The sequence below is a fragment of the Carica papaya genome, chromosome 3 (genome assembly GCF_054855325.1).
Source record: "Carica papaya isolate Zhongbai chromosome 3, ASM5485532v1, whole genome shotgun sequence".
Classification (NCBI taxonomy): domain Eukaryota; kingdom Viridiplantae; phylum Streptophyta; class Magnoliopsida; order Brassicales; family Caricaceae; genus Carica; species Carica papaya.
This window is the reverse complement of record NC_142311.1, coordinates 11,905,487-11,925,396: the sequence shown is the minus strand read 5'-3', so window position 1 is coordinate 11,925,396 and position 19,910 is coordinate 11,905,487. Positions and strand designations below refer to the sequence as shown.

General features: G+C 33.8%; 3 protein-coding genes and 1 pseudogene across 10 annotated transcripts; 2 read left to right on the top strand and 2 right to left on the bottom strand.

The window, feature by feature from the left end:
- Positions 1-707: 707 nt before the first annotated feature.
- LOC110821646 (glutamate receptor 1.2-like) lies at positions 708-5,500 on the bottom strand. 4 transcript variants are annotated; one of them, XM_088215799.1, is made up of 7 exons: positions 5,067-5,499; positions 4,597-4,648; positions 4,193-4,425; positions 2,191-3,542; positions 1,787-2,090; positions 1,315-1,703; positions 708-1,120 (listed from the first exon to the last, which is right to left on the bottom strand). In XM_088215799.1, the coding sequence occupies exons 1-7, from the start codon at positions 5,146-5,148 to the stop codon at positions 731-733; spliced, it is 2,802 nt and encodes a 933-aa protein (XP_088071925.1). In that variant the 5' UTR covers positions 5,149-5,499; the 3' UTR covers positions 708-730. The 4 variants fall into 4 exon arrangements, with proteins under 4 accessions (XP_088071925.1, XP_088071927.1, XP_088071926.1 ...); XM_088215801.1 differs by lacking the exon at positions 4,597-4,648 and having other exon boundaries at positions 2,191-3,547; positions 5,067-5,500; XM_088215800.1 differs by lacking the exon at positions 4,597-4,648.
- Positions 5,501-6,702: 1,202 nt separating this feature from the next.
- On the top strand, positions 6,703-10,330 carry LOC110821634 (GTPase Der (DUF707)). 2 transcript variants are annotated; one of them, XM_022051555.2, is made up of 14 exons: positions 6,703-7,151; positions 7,381-7,503; positions 7,641-7,700; positions 7,784-7,885; positions 8,067-8,147; positions 8,243-8,361; positions 8,461-8,562; positions 8,769-8,885; positions 9,103-9,168; positions 9,288-9,354; positions 9,452-9,505; positions 9,574-9,654; positions 9,784-9,822; positions 9,971-10,330. In XM_022051555.2, exons 1-14 carry the CDS (start codon positions 7,107-7,109, stop codon positions 10,064-10,066), a joined length of 1,152 nt encoding a protein of 383 aa, XP_021907247.2. In that variant the 5' UTR covers positions 6,703-7,106; the 3' UTR covers positions 10,067-10,330. The 2 variants fall into 2 exon arrangements, with proteins under 2 accessions (XP_021907247.2, XP_021907248.2); XM_022051556.2 differs by having other exon boundaries at positions 7,347-7,503.
- On the bottom strand, positions 10,276-15,756 carry LOC110821632 (alpha/beta-Hydrolases superfamily protein). Of its 3 annotated transcripts, XM_022051553.2 has the most exons (13): positions 15,469-15,746; positions 15,329-15,383; positions 15,154-15,209; positions 14,686-14,786; positions 14,474-14,543; positions 13,971-14,040; positions 13,575-13,631; positions 13,393-13,460; positions 13,210-13,290; positions 12,695-12,772; positions 12,365-12,520; positions 11,571-11,723; positions 10,276-10,609 (listed from the first exon to the last, which is right to left on the bottom strand). In XM_022051553.2, exons 1-13 carry the CDS (start codon positions 15,634-15,636, stop codon positions 10,523-10,525), a joined length of 1,200 nt encoding a protein of 399 aa, XP_021907245.2. In that variant the 5' UTR covers positions 15,637-15,746; the 3' UTR covers positions 10,276-10,522. The 3 variants fall into 3 exon arrangements, with proteins under 3 accessions (XP_021907245.2, XP_021907244.2, XP_088071929.1); XM_022051552.2 differs by having other exon boundaries at positions 13,210-13,460; positions 15,469-15,750; XM_088215803.1 differs by lacking the exons at positions 10,276-10,609; positions 11,571-11,723 and adding an exon at positions 11,749-11,969 and having other exon boundaries at positions 13,210-13,460; positions 15,469-15,756.
- Positions 15,757-17,046: 1,290 nt separating this feature from the next.
- LOC110821871 (protein transport protein Sec61 subunit beta pseudogene) lies at positions 17,047-19,872 on the top strand (annotated as a pseudogene). The gene is made up of 2 exons (XR_015817794.1): positions 17,047-17,203; positions 19,418-19,872. The product of XR_015817794.1 is annotated as a protein transport protein Sec61 subunit beta pseudogene (transcript).
- Positions 19,873-19,910: the final 38 nt, after the last annotated feature.

Below are 19,910 nucleotides of genomic sequence, written 5' to 3'. Positions count from 1 at the left end.
TTATTATTATTATTTTTTAATCACTTGTCTTTATATCAATCAAATCATTGCCTTGTCAAAAAAAGAAAAAGAAAAGGTCCATAGAAAACTAATTGTACCTAAAGATTGAGACTTTTCTTCTATTAGTGTAATATAATATATATATATATAGTCATAATTTACCTATACATACATATTTGATAAAAATGCACGAGTTTTATTTATTTATTTATTTTTTTGCTTGCATTTAAATCTCTTGTTTCTTTTTTTTTTGGTTAGTTAATTTCCATAAGAAGATTCATACGGATATATGTACATATATATGTTTTGCATGTCATATACATATATATATATATATAAAGTAAGCAAATACAATTTCGAGGAGAGGCACTCTAGCATTCAAATTACCCAAGTGAAGATAGGGTCAAATTATCAAAGTGAAGGTAGGGCCATAATCAAACAGGTAAGATCTAGTTCTTTTGAAAGATGTATATATTTTTTTAGTAAAAAAGAACTAGGAAGACATACTTGGTTTGGTTATGGACCACAAGCATTAAAAAAGCAAAAACCGAAATTGGACAATCTGACCTTGTCAATGGGCCTAGTCAAGACCTGGGTCGAGCCCATTAGTCCATTTACATTGAACCAAAGTAAGCATGGCTCAAGACTTGTTACATAAAAGAATGGGTACCAAGTGAATATTAGGACCAATTAAAAGAAAAAAAAGCGAAGAAGAAGATATGTCCAAATATTATACATCAGAATCCGAGTTTGGGTGAATTACATTTGTTTCTCCTAACCTAAAAATGATTAGGGTGGAAAGATACTTTTTTAAAGACCAAATCCATCTCAAAATAAGTAGGTTGAGGTCAAATTTTTTTAGTAGGTGCCAATTTCTATGGAGTAGAAAAATAAAAAACATGGCAAGGGCTAAAGCAGAAGAGATTCCAGTTATGAGAAATAAACCACTAAATTTAGCAAATGACAGACGGTCCACAGCATTTGGAGTAGTGTCCCCAAAAGTGATATCCGATTGAGCCTTGAACCAAGCGTTTTCCAACATTATAAGCTTCTCCTCTGCCCTTAGTCTTGCAATGGCCTGTGACAGGTCTGCTACCAGCGTTGATCCTTTCGAAAAAGCCTGAAAATTTAACATTAGTAAGTGTATGATTATCCATGCCGTTCGAAGTTTACGGTTAAATAAACACATTAATTCATTTATCCACATCATTCATGCATATATGCCACGTAAATACTTATATGTTATAATCGAGTCGTACTGGTCATGAAAGTTGGCAATGTATTGATAATTAAATAAATTAAAAGGGTACTCACAAAGCTAAAGCCGTTGGTGGTGGACTTGGATCCTATCATAGCATAACCAGCAGAGTACCTTCCAAGAAAAATCTTTATGTATGGTATCTCGTCTATGATAGCAGTCACTCCACCATTGCTGCTTCCTCTTGATAATGCCTCGGCATATTCTTCAGGTGAGCCAAGCGGTTGAAGATTTGGATTCCTGAAGTTAAGATTGCTAATAACTCCGTAAGTGAGGGGCAATGAGTTTTTCTGATATCCTATGTAATTCACCTTTGAATCTAGTTGAATTTGTTGAACCGTCATCATTGAAGTCAAAGTAGCAGTATAACTAGAAGTTAATATAAGCACTACAAAAACCCACACCGCCACCACAAATTTTGATAAGTTGCTCTCCAACCTTTCCCCTGTTTGACAATGTTATCGGCATAAGTTAGTATATGCAAAAAGTTGATATAAATTTAGCAGAATGATCAAGAGGAGAGCTTACTATGAGCAAAAACAAGTGTGGAGAATGAGAACCAGAAAATGATTCCAATTTGCTGGGAAACTGAGCCTTGAAATTCAGCATTTATGGGGCGCTCTATCAACCAAACAATAAGGCCAGTCAGAACAAAGAAAGCAGCAGTTGATAGCCAAAGATCTATTGTGAGAGGCCTTAAGAAAATCCACATGTTTTTGCTGTCCTTTGCAGCTATCATTCCAACACCGACATCCGTGTATGGCAATGTGAAGTCAACATATGAAGATCTGTTGGCTGTGAACGTTAGATCCCCAATCGCACCATCATAATCCTTGTCCAAATTCATCACAAACAACACATTAGAGGGACATAAATGAAAGACGAAGTCACTAATCCTATCTCGCAAGTCTATAGTAAGCACATTCACATACCTGACAATAGACTTGGTTGATAACATCATTGTAATTTAAATTATCTTCTCCATCAGCACTAGTAACGTGTACTAATTCATAATCCACTTCATATGGTAAGGAATCAATGGCAGCCCTGAAAACATCAATACAGAAGCCAGTGAAAATAGTAGTATTTGTTCGCAGATCGTGCTCTGCTTTCACTAATTCTGGAAATCCCCTATTCATTGGAACTGCAATTCTAAGCTTTCTACTATTCAATCGCCTCTTCAAACCTTTAGGAGTAGTTGCAGATCCTCCAGGCCAGATAATGGCTTCAAAATTGTCGGTTGAAGTACTAGAAGTTAAGAGCCTCCTATTATCAGATGGGGACAACTCTCTTCTGATTTTACCAATAGAATTGGTCCAAACCCCAACTCGTCTCTCCCACCTCCCAATCACATTCACTATTTCAAATATGTCTGAGATTTTTTTCCCATTCATGAATTGAAATTCCCCACTTAGGCCTTTAGTTCTGCTTTGTAGTATCTCCTTGAGAAGAAACGAACCATATACAGAGGTTCCAATGTTCTCTAACTCCATCAGGTTCAATCTAGTATCATCTTGCTTATTTGTTTGGGGAATTTTATGCCTTGTTCTCTCTACTGCCTTTGCTAGACTCCAAGCTACATCATAAGCCCATACACCAAAGGTATTTAACTGCATTACTTCCATATCAGGCTCTTCTATAACAAATGATCTTCTCCATCTTGAAGTTAAATTTTTAAGTTCCTCTGATGCTGGAACATATGACTTTAAACCAATCACTCCTTGCATTGATTTGACAAGTTTTGGATCCGTCAACTGCAATGAATCCATTGTTTTTGCCGTCATAATCCAAGCATACCCTTCACTCATCATCCCAAGCCTCTTTGCATTTAAATGAATATGATGCAAAAGAAACTCTGATGTATGCACTATAAAGACTGTAGATTGACATGATTGAAGCATATAAAGCTCTTCAATGATTTGATCCTGTTCAAATGAGGTAGCAATGATACTTTTGTATTCAACGCTGATTTTATTCTCATGGAAATATTCAACCATAAATGGTATTAGATGTTTCCAATCATCGCTATCCTCGTAGATAAGGATGACATTCTTCCACTTGAATGAATCAAGAACAGCAAAAATGCCTTTTACTTGAGAGACTTCATCCTGTGTAATTTGAAGAAGATATGGGTACCTGTTAAAAGAATCAGAAACTCTAAGTGCCTCAAAAGAAATCATGGGAATGCTAGCTTTGTTTCCTAACTCTGCCAAGAAGCTTGCTTCCATCGATGATTGAGCTCCAATAATTGCTTCCACTTTTGAATTTTTCAAAAGATCAATAGCTGCACTACACAACAAAAAGAGTTGGAATCATAAAATATATAACTACAAGCTAGTTCAATAAGAATGTATCAAGCTGACAGGATTAGTTAGAAAACAATGTATTATACCTCACAAAGCAATGCCAAAAAGATTAGTTTGAAGGTCCTAATAATGTAGAAGAGAACTAAAAACATTTCAACTTCTTTTCTGTTCTCGTTTTAGCGGCAAGCATGACCAAAACCACTCCTTAGTCTTCAATGAATTTCATCTAGAAATTTGCTACTAAAAGATGGACCAAGAAGCACTTGCAAGCTACCGAGTCATATATATAGATTTAACCACCGGGATTAGATGGCCCAAGCAGCAAAGGGCTCAATTTTTTTTCATGGGACACCAGGGATTCAAATTCACATCCAGTAGGTGTCCATTAATAGTTCTAACTGTTCAGCACAAAGAATGCTTATACTTGCATGTCGGTGCGGGTTTATGTGGAGCTTGCCCTTTTGTCGGAAGCTATGGTCTAAATTAGACATTCTGAAACAAGTGAAACTCCTACAGCCAACTAAATTGGAAGATTGGGCTAAGTTGGTTGTTTGTTTCCATCCTTTTCTTGTAACAGAAGAAAAGAAGTTCATATACAGATTGGTTTCTTTTAGTAAGGAAAAATCACCTGCGGAGAGAACACGTAATGGCTGTCCTTTTGAGTCCCTCTTGTGAAGGCGTATTCTCGTTCTGTAATGGGCATGAAGTGTGTAGAAATCCGAAATAGCCATAGAAATGCAGTTCTGGATAATCTTTCCCTGCCATGATCCAGCGTCAAGAATCACTCCAATGTTTATATTCTCCACTATCATATCTTCAGCCCCGGAGGGTTTTGCTTCACCACGTAATATACCAAAAGTGCTAAGAAGAAAAATACATGTAAGCAAGGTTAGTTGGTTTTTCCTCTTCATCTCCATTCGAGGAAATTAACTAGTGATGTTTCCCTAATATATGCATATATATATATATATATGTATGTAGAAAAGGGTGATAACAAAACGTATCCACATGCATCAAAAGAGGACTTGTCACCTGCATACAAGTCTCCTCGACTCCATCGGTTTGTCAAACTCTTGAAAATGGACTGAATCAACAGCCAAAGTCATACGTTGAATTTTTATATATTATAAACATAGATACATATATAAATATATCTCAATGCTTCTAAGGTACTCGTTCTCTAGACCAGGAAAACAATATCTAATTTATGCCATAACGTGTTTGTACAGAAAGACTTGGCTGTGCAAAATGATCCAGAAAATTTCATATATAATGTTTATCATCCTTTTATTAAATTTGGTTTTGTCAATTTTTTCAACATTATAAGAATCTTCAGTCATTTTTCAAACTTTCCAAGCCAAATTACAATTTCGTCCGAACATTTGAGAAAATAAGCAGAAACTCCAGCTTATTAAAAATTAAATCAGAAACCACACATTTTATTAAAAACCCCTATACTAAATTTAAAACACTAAATAAAGAAAAATAAAACTACATAATACCTTCCTGCGCCCTTTCACCGCCATTTTTATCCATCTGTTTAAGCAAGCAAGAGTCAGATTCAGATCGCTTCTTTATGCACATCTACACAGGCTCCCTGTTGAACGTTGCTCATCTACCTAACCGTATCCGTCAATAACTTGTTCCTCATGACGGGTACTATTCGCAACGACGAGCCACTGGTTGTTCCAGTCAATTTTTCCGCCGCCACTTCTTATTGATTATATTTCCGCCATCACTAGTTATATGTCGGTGAATCGGATGATGGGGAACATAGCTTGGAAACGACGCCGTCTCAAGCTCTTCATTAGGCCTGGGCTGTGATGGTTTAAGCGGGACGAGAGATTTTATTATGATTAGAACTCGGCTTGGTATTTAATAGCCAAGATTTAGGCTTACGGCTTGGATCTTAAGGATTGGGTTGGTGGAATTGTAGTTCTAACGAACGAAAACAAATTGAGTTAAAAGGTATAAAATATGTATATAACTATATATTTATACATAATTTATGTGTTCAATGTACATAAAATAATATGAAATAAATATAAATATAAATAATTTTAATTTGCAAAGTAAATAAATCAATCTGAATTTAAATTACATGTTTGAAAATAAATAAATCAAATAGATTTAAACATATTTACTCATTTATAAACATAAGGACGATTTATCACTAAATATATAGATTACGAAGATTTATTGCTAAATAAATTATATATAAATAAAACCCATTTACACATAATACCCATTTCACACCACATATATATATATATCTTTATATGTGCTTTCTTTATAAAAAAAAAAATTGAAATTATGTAAACCATATCTTTATAAATTATTAGTATTGCTAAAATACATGCATCCTCGCATTTATGTAGCGTTTTGCACTAACTCATAGAATATGTTGAGGTTGACTAAAGTTAATAATCAATTATATGACATTAAAATATATTACTAATATTATAAAGAAGTAAGAAATTGGAAAAAGCAATTGACACTTTGCTGCATGCCGCAGATAACATGATAGAACATAGTGTCACGATTTCAATAAATTAAAGGGGTTGACAAGTAAACCCCCAAGATTTTTATATTTTTCTTTTGAAATACTCACAAAATTTCAATTATAATGTCTTGTGGATTTTTCTATACCGATAATTTTATATTTTTTTAATTTTTAACTCAATTTATTATTTTTTAATATTTTTAAAATTTATAAATTCTCATATTCAAAGTATCTATTAGTTTTGGATTTATCTTTTTTTTGCATTAAAAAAAATTTATAATTATGGACGAAAAAAAAAAAAATCAAATTTATTGTCTAATCAATATAAAAGATGTTATAATTTCACTTTCATTGAATCTCAAGCATAACTGAAAAAGAAAAAAGTTTAAGCACAAATAGTACGTAAATTATTTTATATTTTTATAAGTTAATTTATTTAATTTAAATTCTATAATTTGTATTAAAAATAAAAGCTGAATCATATAATTAGAAAAAATACATATATATATATATATATATATCGGGGTACGATCTCTTGATTCTTTACCAAACAAATGAAGATGATAATTATTAAATGTTTAATATCTTAATTTTTTTCTTCTATAATTATATAATTCAAAGTTGACTGCCTTATAATAAGGTTCTAAATAAACATCTCATCATTTTTTTTCTTTCTTTCTTTTGCTGATTTTTTTTCTTTTTGCAAATTACCAGAAACATTCAGCTCGTATAAATAATAGTCGACGACGTACAAGTCTGGTGTTCTGGCGTGCTGGCGAGGTGGCCGACGGGACAATTTTCCCGCTCCGTCGACTGAGTTGGTGCCGGGATCGCGTAACTCCGGCACGTTGATGGGTGTTCTTTTGTTATTATAAAGAAATCAAAATATTTTGAAATGAATAAATAAATAAGTTTATTCTGTCTCGAATTTCTCGTCTTCTCCATGTCATTTACTAAGCCTTTTGGAGTTCTAAGCAACTTATTAAGCGAAGCTCCACCTCTGTTTGTCCTCTCTCTACGTATTTGATATTCTCAGTGTATGTCCCTGCATGGACACCTGAAGAAGATGGAATCATCAGCTCCTGTAAGTTCATTCTCTCTGTCATTCTTTGTAGTTTCTGGTAAAGGGGTTTGCGTTGATTCATGTGAACTTGAAGTAAATTTTTGCAGTCTGTGTATATTTGGTCCTTTATAGGCAATTAACCATGTATATGTATATGTATATGTATATGGTATGTATATACATGTGTCAACTGATATATCTATATATTTCCTGCAGCTCATATATAATCTGCGTATTGTCTTGCTCTCAGATATCTCCAAATATGAACTCTAAAAGACACAGCTCAATTCTTCTCCGTGTCTACCAGATATTATCTGTGCTCTCTGCAGCTTTCCTCATTGGCAGTGCATTTGTCATTGCAGACTATAAGCTGGTAAAAATCTATCCTGGAAATTCACCAAATGTGTTAATTCACTGTTTTACCTGATTCACTTACTCATTGAGATCATCTGTAAAAGAACTTTTTTATCTCCCTTTTGAAGAATCTATAATTGTGACTTCAATCTGCAGAGCATTTTACCGTGGAGGTCAATTGTTCTTGTGAGCAGTCCGAAACCAAATACTTGTGAGGTTTGCTGAATTCTTCATATCCATGGACACCCAAGTTCATTCCTGTACGGATATGTTTCGATATAATATATCATGTGTTTTAGGTTCAATCCAGGCCGGCTGGAACCGAGGGATTACCTAAAGGTATTGTTTCTCAAACATCTGACCTGGAAATGAAGCCACTATGGGGCTCCCCAAAGAAAAAGGTGAGCCCGTTAGTAACTCTTAATCATATAATCATATAGATCTTAACTCGAGTTGAACTGTTACTTATTCAGATTCTAGTTTGGATATAATTTCTCTTTAAATTTCCATGGAAAACATAAATAGTATGAAGATTGTGGCGAAAAATTATGTCTTAGGCCACTTCCTTTTTCTTTTTTGTAGAACCAGAAATCATCAAAGAACTTATTGGCCATGGCTGTTGGGATAAAGCAAAAAGAAAGCGTTGACAAAATTGTCAAGAAGGTCATTACTTCAACCATCATTCATATTTTCGTTATCTCAATAATTTCAGATTATGTAGTTAACATTGTTTCTTTTTTTTCACTTCGATCTCACAGTTCTCGTCAAGTGATTTTGTTGTGATGCTATTTCACTATGACGGAGTTGTGAATGATTGGAAAGATTTTCAGTGGAGTGACCGTGCTATTCATGTGTCTGCCATCAATCAAACCAAGTGGTAATGATCCTTATTTCTGGTAAATTTGAAACATTCTTTTTAAGCATGATCAGTTATCAGAATATTAGAGTGATTAAAGTCTGTTTGCGTATGAATTAGGTGGTTTGCAAAGCGTTTCTTACATCCGGATATTGTTTCGGAGTATTCTTACATATTCCTGTGGGATGAAGATCTTGGGGTGTACCATTTTAATGTCCAGAGGTATTTAAATCTCAAAACCTGCATTTAATAGTGCTTAGAACTGGTTCAATTTAGTTTCAATCTCCAAAATTTGTCGACTACCAGAGGCTAGAAAAAACTTTTTTTAAAAAAAAAACATCTAAGTGAATATTGTGCGTAACCTTTAGATACTCAAAAGTGCTGTTTTCTTCTATAAAAATTGAAGACTACCCTCCTGCTCTCTGCAGATATCTGTCAATTATTAAGGAAGAAGGTCTTGAAATATCACAGCCTGCTCTGGATCCCAGAAAGTCAGAGTTGCACCATCCTATTACAGCACGAGAACGTGGATCAAGAGTTCATAGGTTCAAATTTCTCCATGAAAATTATGTTATGGAACATAGAAATATATATATCATATATAAGAATGCTAGTGTAGAGTTGCCGATTATTAGAACTTCTCTTGGGACTTGATAGCGTGCTAAATGTTATCTGGAAAATGGATTTTCAGTTCTATTTCTTGGGGAACTCCAGGTTTTCTAACTTGACAACTATTTTGGTCTGCGTACATTGTGTTACCAGAAGGATTAATAGGGTGAGGAAGGGGATTCAGTGTGACAACAGCAGCACAGGTCCTCCTTGTACAGGGTAAAAGAACCTACTAACCTACCCTTGCTTCCATGATTTGAGAACCTTGAAATTTTTCACATGAATCAAAATTTAAATCACTAAGTTATCTGGGAATAATTGTAGTTATGCATTTACAGATTTGTAGAAATGATGGCTCCAGTTTTCTCAAGGGCATCCTGGCGGTGTGCATGGCATATGATTCAGGTAAAAGACGATGATCCTTGGAGTAGATCCGGATAAAGCATTGGTGCTTAGTGTTCTCATTTGTTTTCTTCTGCTTTTTAAATTGTTTGGTTGACAGAATGACTTGTTCTATGGATGGGGTGTGGATTTTCAGCTTGGTTACTGTACACAGGCAATTTCCTATCCCCCTTTTATGTTTTACTTCCTTGAACAGCTTTCTTACGTTGAACTGTTCTACAGGGTGACCGAACGAAAAATGTCGGTGTCGTAGATTCTGAGTATTTAGTTCATTATGGTCTTCCTACACTTGGAGGTCAGGAGGTAAACAATGAGAACACTGCTAAAAGCAATTCACATCCTTCAGGAAAACCCACATTGTTAACCTAACCTGTCTCTATTTTCACATTCCTGACCCTTCTCACTGTAATTTAACAATCTCCCAATTTGCAGGCAACATCATCAAAAAATGTGTCCAGTGACAGAAATGAGGTAAGCTATGAAATATTGCTGAAGATTCACAGAAACTCTAACCATTTGTTTGCCTTCATTTAGCTGCTGCTTTGGGCTAGGCCTTCTTTATTCTCTGCTGGTCGGTCACCTGAGGCTCATAAGAGCTTTCGTGAAACTGTTTCTGCAGGTACGGAAGTGGTCACTCATCGAATTAGAGGTCTTCAAAAATAGATGGAACAAAGCTGCAAAGGAGGATGATTGCTGGACTGATCCATATAAATAATTACAAAATCAGAGATGCTAGTGCCCATTATGAGAACATACATATTTGGCAATGGCGAGATTCTGCTATTGAAGCTGTTACAATGGAAACACGGGCTACATGTACCATATCTGTATGGCCATTTTTTAGAATCTAAATAAAGCTTGTAACTATAGCTAGGGTATTAATTCTTTCCAGAACTACAAATAGCATTGTAACGGTTAAGAGAATTGATGAGGAATGTTGGTCCCTTGACCCTATTGTTTATTGATGATTTTAGATGAAGCCCCATACAAGGCAATGAAATTGGAAGAAAAGCAAAATGTATATATGTTGAACAGAATGGTCGGTCAATTTCTTTTAACCTTTTTATTGTTTAGCCATCTAATAAATATGTACGTGAAGGTGACTTCTTCAAAAGGACAAACAGGGACGCCAGAAACAAAACTACTGTATTCTTTCTGCCTTTTATTTGGATCATAAGATAGGTGTTCTTCCGCTGATAATTCTTGAGATAATCCCTCCAAGTTCTTCACCACAGTCCTCCTGCACATGATGCCCTGCCTGCAAAAGCAACGAGGTAGTTATACAGTTATCTCCATTAGGAGCCTTAGTATTTAAAGAAGATAGATGTGGTTTATGAAGAGGATAACACCCACTGTTAACATTTTATTAAACAGAGCAGGTCAATTTTTAAGTTCAGAAGGCACGAATAAAATCAGAAGCAGGAAGCATAGCACCAAGGTACAGGATACAGGAGACACTGGTAACAAAAACAGGGAGCAACAGGATGGGTTTTTTTTTTAAAAAATAAAAAGTATAAAAGTAAAATAAAAGAGAAGCACCAAGGGGTGGCAACCCAAATATAAAATTATTTACAGCTCAGTAATGTTATCTATGAAATGCCCAAAATCTTCTATCCTATACATGTCGTGCCTCAAAAGGAAGCAACAGGATGCATTGACCAATAACAGTGACAATTTTCTCAAATGGGAAGTCTGGAGAAGACGATTGTCTCCATCTGTCTTCAAAAACCTTTATGAAATACTGCCTTCGTTTTACTATTTCAGAAATGGGCTATGTACGCTGAATTCTGGCTTTTTGTGAATTCCGTTTTTGGTTCTGGAAACAGGCTACAGCAAATTCTAATTTTTTCTTTTCTTTAGTCCAAATTCTAATTCTTCAAAGAGAAATTAGAATTCATTCCAAGAAATTCAAAGTATGGTGAAAATGGTTCAAACATGAAATTATGATACCGTTCTGCAGCAATGTTATTCTAGTAACGAGGTAAACAGAATAAAACTAGATCAAGATGGATTGTGTGTGTTGGTCTCACATTGACTGTCCCTCTGACAAGAGACAAAAAGCTCACCCTTGATATAAGTTGTATGAGGAAACAATTTCAGGGAAAGTACTGAATGAATGGCACTCATGCAGTTAAAAACCAAAATTTTATATTGCATGTAAGAATTAATAAACATGTGTATACCATTCAATAGAATGACAAGGGTACAAGAGTTTGTACCATAGGAAGTTCGATTAATTTATGGTTTGAGCCATTGCAGAAATCTTCCACTCCATCATAACTTAACCAACGATCTCGTTGACCCCAACATATTGTAGTCTGTACTTTCCAATCCTTATCAGTGAGTACTCTCCTCATTTCTTCCATGTAGTTCTGTCAAGTCAAACAACCAGAAAAGAAAATCTTACTTACCTCTCACCACTATCCTAAGAGGAATAGAAGTTCGGAAACTTGAATGCATATTGCAACAACTTATTTCAATACAGAGCAGAACATGTTGCTATATGCTGCATAGGTCAATCAGTGTGTTCTCATTGCAATTCTGATGTTCAAGGAATATGACTTGGTTCTGCAATCCTTACTACCTATTATACCCTCTTTACTGTGTCATTTAGATTTCTGCGCTCAAACAACAGTATGGATCTATATCAATTTTCTGGACCAGATGATGTTAGCATTTCCAAGGAGAGGCCAGTTCAATAGTTTTAGTAGTGTGATTACTAATGATACACAACTCATTACTAGTGTGGCATTAGAGTAACAGCAAGGAGATGATAAAAGCATAACAACAATGAAGAAAGATTTTCTGTAAGTGCACTAATACAAGAAACTTGAGCGAGATATAATTAAAAGGGATTGCAAGCCATTAGATAATGGTAAAGATAAGGAGCTGACTTGAAAAAGAGGCAACACAGTCTCAAAAAGAAGGCTCGAATTGCCTCTTTGATAAGATTACAAGGTCAGAAAAATGAAAATTAGCAACTTAACCACAGTAAAGAGGAAACTAACTGCACCTTCAGCTCCTTCTTCATGGCCCGACTAATTGCATTCAATGCAAATCCAGAAGAGCCCGATGTGAGGTAAGGTCTTCGATAAACCATTGCATCATCCTCTTTCATCTTATAAGGACCACAGCTTGTCAATGCTTTGTCGCTAGCCCTTAGAGGATCCTGTTTATGAATAAGAGCAAAAACCTTCAAACACGGTTACCAGGTGCAAACCATTGAAAACCACCCAGACTGTTATGAATTCAAAGGGGAAAAACGAAGACATCATCTAAGCACAGATAGACACTATATACGCAAATAAACATAAGATAGTAAACATATATGAGTACCACCTACCTGAGAAAAAATCTCGCCCAGCAAAAAGTTACTGAATATGGACAGAGTTGACGGAAGATTGGCATGTTTGGCAGTTAGCTGAAGCATAAAAGAGCCTTATGTAAGTTACATAACTGAAAGAAATCAAGTCAACACTCTTTAGGTTGCTATAATATGCATGAAATAATTTCAGATAACACTTTTTATGTATGTGTGATAGATGCTCCATGAGATTACTAAAACTTCTTTCATTCTGGTTATAAATGCTTTTATCAGTAAGAGGAAAGAGAACAGTGAATGCTTAAATTCCACTAAAAAAAACATTTTAATAATAATAGGACTGGAACTAGTAATTAAATGGTTTTTGTACTCTTTTTTCCCACTTCTCTGATTGAAATGCAACAAGACATGGAAACTTAAGGGAAAATAAAGCAGGTAATTGTTTTTTCAGAACATCAAGGGCCTGGCTTCTACTAATCAGCAGGGCAGACCTAATCAAGCAACAGCTTTAGTTTTCAGTTTAAGGAAATCCATACTGGAGGATTCAGTAGTATTAGATCATGAAGCTTTTCCTGATGATTGCTTGCGTATTTAACCACAATTGGTGAAAAATAGCCCTGAGAAGACATCACAAAATTGAAGTTGGTGAGTCGCAAATCACTCAGTGAAATACTCTTACAATGCATCTGTTGGTCAAAATACAGCCAAATCAAACATACCTGAACCACAAGTGAGACCTTACCAGTGGCAATTTTATTAACTAAGGACTCCAAGCATGATACATACTCTGTAACATTAAACAAAATTTACTAGAGCAAAGACTATCTTTGTCATGTTGCTGTAGGATCAAAGACATTAAAATAGAGAAATCATACACAGTTAAGCCTAATTAGTTATATACCACCCAATGTGTAGTCAAATCCATATCTGGGTTGAGGTTTATCAGAAAAGCCAAAGCCTGTAGAAGAAGTTGTTGAGGATGGAAATCATGTTAGGCTATGTTCAATTGAGACAATCTGGACAATAACAATTTCCTAATTAACTAAATAGTTCTTAACCATAGAATGAAAGAAATCACACAAAATTGTGTTAGCAGACAATTTTGTGAAGCATGATCAATGTAATATGAAAGATTGAACAAAGCTGCTTATTAAGAAAATTCATGACAGGCACATCAAGCCTGTGTTAATGCTAATACAAATTCACATTGAAAATGTACTATTCAAAAAGATCTCAAGCTAACTTATTTCCTTCCATTATATTAAAAACATAAGGTAAACTGAAAAAAAGATCTTACCAAGCCAATCAAAAGCAATAGCACGATAATTCTTGGAAAGTTCGGGAAGAACTTTGCGGTAGGAATATGCCTGTCAGTAAGAATTATATGTCAAAATGAACAAAAAAAGAAAGAATATTTGAAAGCTCCAAAACCAAGGATGGGAGAATCCCAATTATCTAGGCTATGCTTAGAACAAAGTCATAAATATCATGGAATTCATTTGTCAATTCACACTTAATTCAACTAGTAGATATTGTTAAGTACATTAGAATGATATAGAAATATGAATCAATGTTGAATTTCATATGGAATTAACACAACGAATTCCAGACTCCATTAAAATTAACAGAATTTGGAATCTATTGTTCCAATTCCACGTACAATTCCATACAAACTCAATTTTTAGCATTACAAATAGGATCTTATCATCTTATAGTTAAAATATGTATTTCCAAATGAATTCCACAGAAATTTTGTATTTGTTTCAAATGTAGCCTTAAGCTTTGGTTTGATGAACTTACCTGTGAAGGAAAACCATGAATTAGTATAACTGAAGGACTATCAACACTTCCACTTTCAACATAGAACCATCTATTGCACAAAATTATATAGAGATAGCATGTTTCAATTGGTAAACCCTGCAAATAATCAAATTTCAATTTCTTGCATACAAATAAAGACCTAAAATAACTAAATGGGACAACATCCAGAAGTATTCCTAGCATAATTTTACCTGAATAAATCAGTTGAAGCCTGAGAACCAGCACCCATTGTAAGTCCAAATATTGGATCTTTTGCCTTATCACCAGAACCAGAAACAGAATGAGCTTTCACCTGCTCATGAAAATCGCAAGTCACCGTTGGCACTCTTTGGAAGACAACCCAATGTTTTGGTACAAATAAATTCTAAAAAAGTTTGAAAGTTATTCAAAAAATACTCTACAATTACCCAGTAATTAACGAGTAATCAAAACAGACACAAATATCAGTTGTTACTGTGATTATTTCAATTCCATTAATGTAGGCTCCTTGAGGCTTGAGCTACATGCGTGAGCATCTTGTTTAGTCCAGTGGTTAATGATGTCAGATGATACTCCTATCGAATCTTACTACCCAAACAAGATAGAGGTGTCTCATTAATTCTAGAGATATCAACCCAAGAGTTCTAATTATGCAAAATGACAGAGAAATAGAACTTTACTATTTTCCCTTTCTTAAACCATTCATCTGACGGACTCGGCTCATCTGAATACTTTCCTGTGACAAACGACCAAATCAATCCGATCATTAAACAAAATGATAATTCCTTCATTTCAACATAACTCCCAAACCAGGAAATAAAAAAAACGAAAAATAAACTAAGGTGAACTTGGTACCACCACTAAAAGAGAAGCCATCTCCAGCCGAAACAGGGGCGTCTATTAGATAATCCTACGAAGGAAAGTAAATGGGTTAAAATGACGGTCCGTAATAGATGTAAAAAAATCGAATATGTTAATCAAACTGAGAAGCGCACATCTTCGCCGTTGGATCTGCAGGTGAGTCTGTGAGGCGTTCTGCTGTCGTTTCTAGCCGTAGAATAAGATCTTCGGAAAAAGAGCGACGAGGGAGATGTCGCAGGAGAGAGAATGGGGAGTTGGCAATGGCGAGCGTAGGGTTTAGGAGTCTTAAACTGAACCGCCATGGTATTATGTGAGAGAGAGAAATGCAGAAGGAAGGAAAACAAGCAGACCGTTGGCTCAAATTCAGGTAAGAAGGATTTAAGGGAAGGGAAACAGGCGATATGGATTTTCTGGCTCTCATCGCGTGTTAAATTGCGCGCACGTGTTGCTTTTTTTTTTAGAGCTTATAAATTTTTAATACGCACATAAATGCTATTTTTTTTTTAAAAAAGAAAATAGAGTATTTCAGTGGTACATAATTATATAAATAATGAATAGTCATAAAATAAGTTTAAAATTAATTAAAGTATTTTAAAAAAAGTATATATATATTTTAAGTCATTTACATAAAATAAAATATATCAATTATTTTTTGTATTTTCATTGATTAAAAATTTTATTTTGTTATCGGAGTTTTTTTTTCCCTTAAACTCTTAACTTATTTATAGTATAAATATAATTTTTGTTGATTTAAAAAAATTAGGTAAAGATCATAACATTATTATTTATATTTTAAAAAATTTTAAATATTAAAATATAAATTAAAACAATAAATAAGTTCAAATAATATAAAATTTCATTTGACGTTTTATAAATTTTTCTTTATTTTTAACTTAATTACACGATTTAAAATTCTAACTAAGAAAAATATAAATAAAATATGATATAATTAAAATATCATAATAAATATTATCAATATAATTAAATAACGGTGAATAAATAACTTTTTTAATTTTAATAATAAGCATCCTTTACTTTTTTTTACGATGCAAACTTCATTTTAAACACTATGAGCAAAACTTCAGTTATTTTTATTATGATCTCATTATTTTTTCTATACTAATAAAAATAATATCTATTTCAATTTTTACGTATAATACTAAGTATTGTTAATAAAAAATAAGTATTTTTTTTATTTTTTTTTAAAATAAAAATAACTTAATGGTGTTTGAGAATTTTTTAAAAATTAAATAATAATTTTAGTTAATAAATCAATAACAATACAAAATAAACATAATATTTTATTCATTAATTAATTTGATTAGTTAATTAAATTATTTTTTAGAATATTTAAATATACTATAACTATTTTACTTTTTTTTGTTATAAAATTAAAAAAAAAAAGATTGATCGTTTAAAATAAATAAAAAATATTTGATGCTAAATTGTAACAAAAAAATATTGAGAATCAAACTTTAAAAAACATCAAATTTGGAAACGAATATGACAATTAGCAAATGACTTAATTAAAAAATAAAAATAAAAAGTTAGTTTCTTAAATCTAAATTTAAAAAGTTAAAGAACCACTTCGAAATTAATATAAAAGTGAGGAGCAGATATTTTACATCTGACGTGGCTTAAATCTATTGGTTAACTTTTCGTGTTCGAAGCTGATTCGTGCCTTTCAGAATTTGCTGCCACGCCATCTATGACTATATATTCAGGGCGTTCAATTAGTACTCCCGTCCGTCTTCCGACTAAAACCCGAGAAATTTCGGTACGTCTGCCGAAACCCTCCTACAGTCCCCAGCCACCCGTCTAGCGTGCATAGGCTTCCTTGCGCCCAGATATTTCGGCATCTCTGTGTGGGTACGCTCTGAATTTTCATAGTCCCCTGTTTTTCCTGTTTATTTTGATTTGATTTAAGCATATTCTTTAGGTGCTTTGGTTTCCATTTAGTTTTCTCCCTCTGCTGGCTAATCTGTTCAGTATCTTGCCTTTTATGTCTCATTGTGATTGATCTTTTCTCCTTTTTATTGAATTTGTTATGGAACTGTCATGTGGGAAAATCTGGGTGGTAGTCTGTTTGGTTATCATAAATCAACCATTGGTACTTTAAAAAGGGAATTAAATCTGGAGAATTTGATTGGGGCATATGGAGCTTTCATGGGTGACAAAGCACGGCTTTTAGTTGTTTTATTAGTCACTCGACAAGCAGTTAGGTATTGGTCTCATCATGGGTCAGTTTGTTGGTGAATAATTTTTTTTCAATGGACCAGAGTGGGTTCAATCATATATCGATTACATTCATGTGTGCGCTTCTGTTTCTTTGCACTAGCAATGGTTTCTAGTAATGTTTTATTACATATAGCTTAGGGATTAGGATGAGTCTATGGTTGTGATTAGAAGGTTCACTTGCAGAATCAGTTCTCTCTCTTTTTTATATCTAAAAGTATCTTTTGGGTTTGTTTTTTTTGAATATTTTATGCTTCCTGATTTTTGCAAAGTATGTTATTCGAGCTATTGAAAATTGTTAGAATTGAATTTTGTTTTTCATCTTAGAGATATTGTTTAAAAATCTTCCTCTATTTTACCAAATAGAACTCAAATTTTTACATGCATCAAATTCACGCGTCAAATCCAAAATTTATACATTTTTTGTTCAAGGGCGTAATCTTTTGAGAATATCATGTTAAAAACACTATGTTGCCTTTGTTAAAAGAACATGTCGGAGTTAATAAATTTTTTAGTTTGACGCATAAAATTTGGTATGTGCCAAAGAATTACAAGCTTTTCTTTGATTCAATTAAAAATTTTCGGACACCAATTCGATAGATTTGATAAAATAAGGGGGGAGTTTTACATAATACCCCCTTGATCTTAGTATTGTATAGTTCTTGTAGAACCACAAGCTCACATAAGAGATTGCCTCTAGTTTGAAATTGCAAGCTATTGGTACTTTTGAGGTATTGAGGTCACAAACTGTAGTGTTATCAGGATTTAGAGTGTGAGAAATTTCCTTTCTTAAATGGATTGCATTTTTGCATTTCCAAACAAATGGGGCTAAACACAAAACGGGATTCAATTGAAACAGAACCCTTATATCCAACATGATATTGAGTTTGAGGTTTTACACATACCCTTTATAGGCTTTGCGTATAGCTCAAAAGTGAAAGCCTATTGCTCAAAGTGCTAGTACTAACGATGTATAATTTTAAGGTCTTTACAACACAATTATATATTACACTTTCTCACATATGACTACCAATATGAGATACACGTTATTACAATTCTACATTGGTATATAAATATATTTTCCTCCTGAATAATTTTTTATTTCCCCTGACTAGTATATATATAGCTTGTATTTCAGTTTCCTTACGGGGATATTTTCGCAATCTTGCTATTGATATTTTTGTTCTGTATGCTTTTTTTTTTAAAGATTTAGTGGTGGCTCCATTTAATTTATCACAATATTGAAATTGGAATAAAAGTGTGGTTGCTGCACTGATGGATGCAACTTAAGAAGTTGCGGTAATATTTGTAAATTTTTTGTTAGCATCAGTTTGAAAGATGGCCAAATACAGCTTTTTATGGCCAATATGGAGGATTCTGAATAGCATCTTATGGAATCAGATATGCCACAATCAATTTATTATATTATACGAATATTTGTGTAGGGCTAAGTCCTTGTTTCATCCTCAATGATTGAACACATGGAATACCTGATAAAGTATTTGGATAATGTGTTTCCTTAACTGTGTGCTTATATTAGATGGGAACTTCAATATGAAATTATCTCCTTTAATTTGTTTGCAATTTCTTCTGTAAGCAATACGGATAACCTAAGCTGCATGTTCTTTGATCTTAAACTTGCAATGCCTGCAATAACTCATTTGATAGCTTGTGCTATATGATTAATGTTTTCACTTGAAACTTGAGGAAGAACCATTTGATTGCTTGTGCTAGATAAAAGTAAGATTGAATTTAGGCAATTTTCCTATGTGCTTTTGCCATTACGGATAAAGTTTTATCATCACAACTTCCAAAATTAATGAGTATGTGGATTGGTTATTCCGGCAGAAAATATGGTTTTGAGTGGAGGAGCTCCCCCAAGAGGAAGTGCAGCTGCTGCTGCAAGTTTGCGGAGGAGAAGGACAAGCAGCAGTGGTGCATCAGGAGGGGCAGCTGGAACAATGCTCCAGTTCTACACAGATGATGCCCCCGGACTGAAGATCTCTCCAAATGTTGTGCTTGTCATGAGCATTGGTTTTATAGCTTTTGTTGCCATTCTTCATGTCATGGGTAAATTGTACTTCGTCCGCAGAGAGGCTTGAAGCCAATAGGAAAAACATCTTCATTCGGATTTCTCAGGAAATATGAATTTTCTTTTTTTTGCATTTTAAGCTTTTCATTAGAACGTAAAAGAATGGTTAAAGCAGCTCCTGAATTGTCTCTGGTACAGTAATAGGTGCCGTCTTATGAAGGTACTCATAGTATTAAATAATAAGTAAACAACTAAAGTTTCTTTTGTTCAATTTAACGTTTAACTAAAATTTTAGTACTTAATGTATTT

Bases quoted from the DNA above. Each gene is read 5' to 3' on its own strand.
- LOC110821634 (XM_022051555.2), top strand. From the start codon at position 7,107: ATGTCCCTGCATGGACACCTGAAGAAGATGGAATCATCAGCTCCT. The intron at 8,362-8,460 runs GTAATGATCCTT...CGTATGAATTAG, and splicing joins GCCATCAATCAAACCAAGTG to GTGGTTTGCAAAGCGTTTCT. The intron at 9,355-9,451 runs GTAAAAGACGAT...TTTGGTTGACAG, and splicing joins GTGCATGGCATATGATTCAG to AATGACTTGTTCTATGGATG.
- LOC110821646 (XM_088215799.1), bottom strand. From the start codon at position 5,148: ATGTGCATAAAGAAGCGATCTGAATCTGACTCTTGCTTGCTTAAACAG. The intron at 1,704-1,786 runs GTAAGCTCTCCT...ATTGTCAAACAG, and splicing joins CACACTTGTTTTTGCTCATA to GGGAAAGGTTGGAGAGCAAC. The intron at 1,121-1,314 runs GTGAGTACCCTT...TTAAATTTTCAG, and splicing joins CCACCAACGGCTTTAGCTTT to GCTTTTTCGAAAGGATCAAC.
- LOC110821632 (XM_022051552.2), bottom strand. From the start codon at position 15,636: ATGGCGGTTCAGTTTAAGACTCCTAAACCCTACGCTCGCCATTGCCAA. The intron at 13,632-13,970 runs GTAAGATCTTTT...CTTCTTCTACAG, and splicing joins TATTGCTTTTGATTGGCTTG to GCTTTGGCTTTTCTGATAAA. The intron at 13,461-13,574 runs GTATATAACTAA...TTAATGTTACAG, and splicing joins ATTTGACTACACATTGGGTG to AGTATGTATCATGCTTGGAG.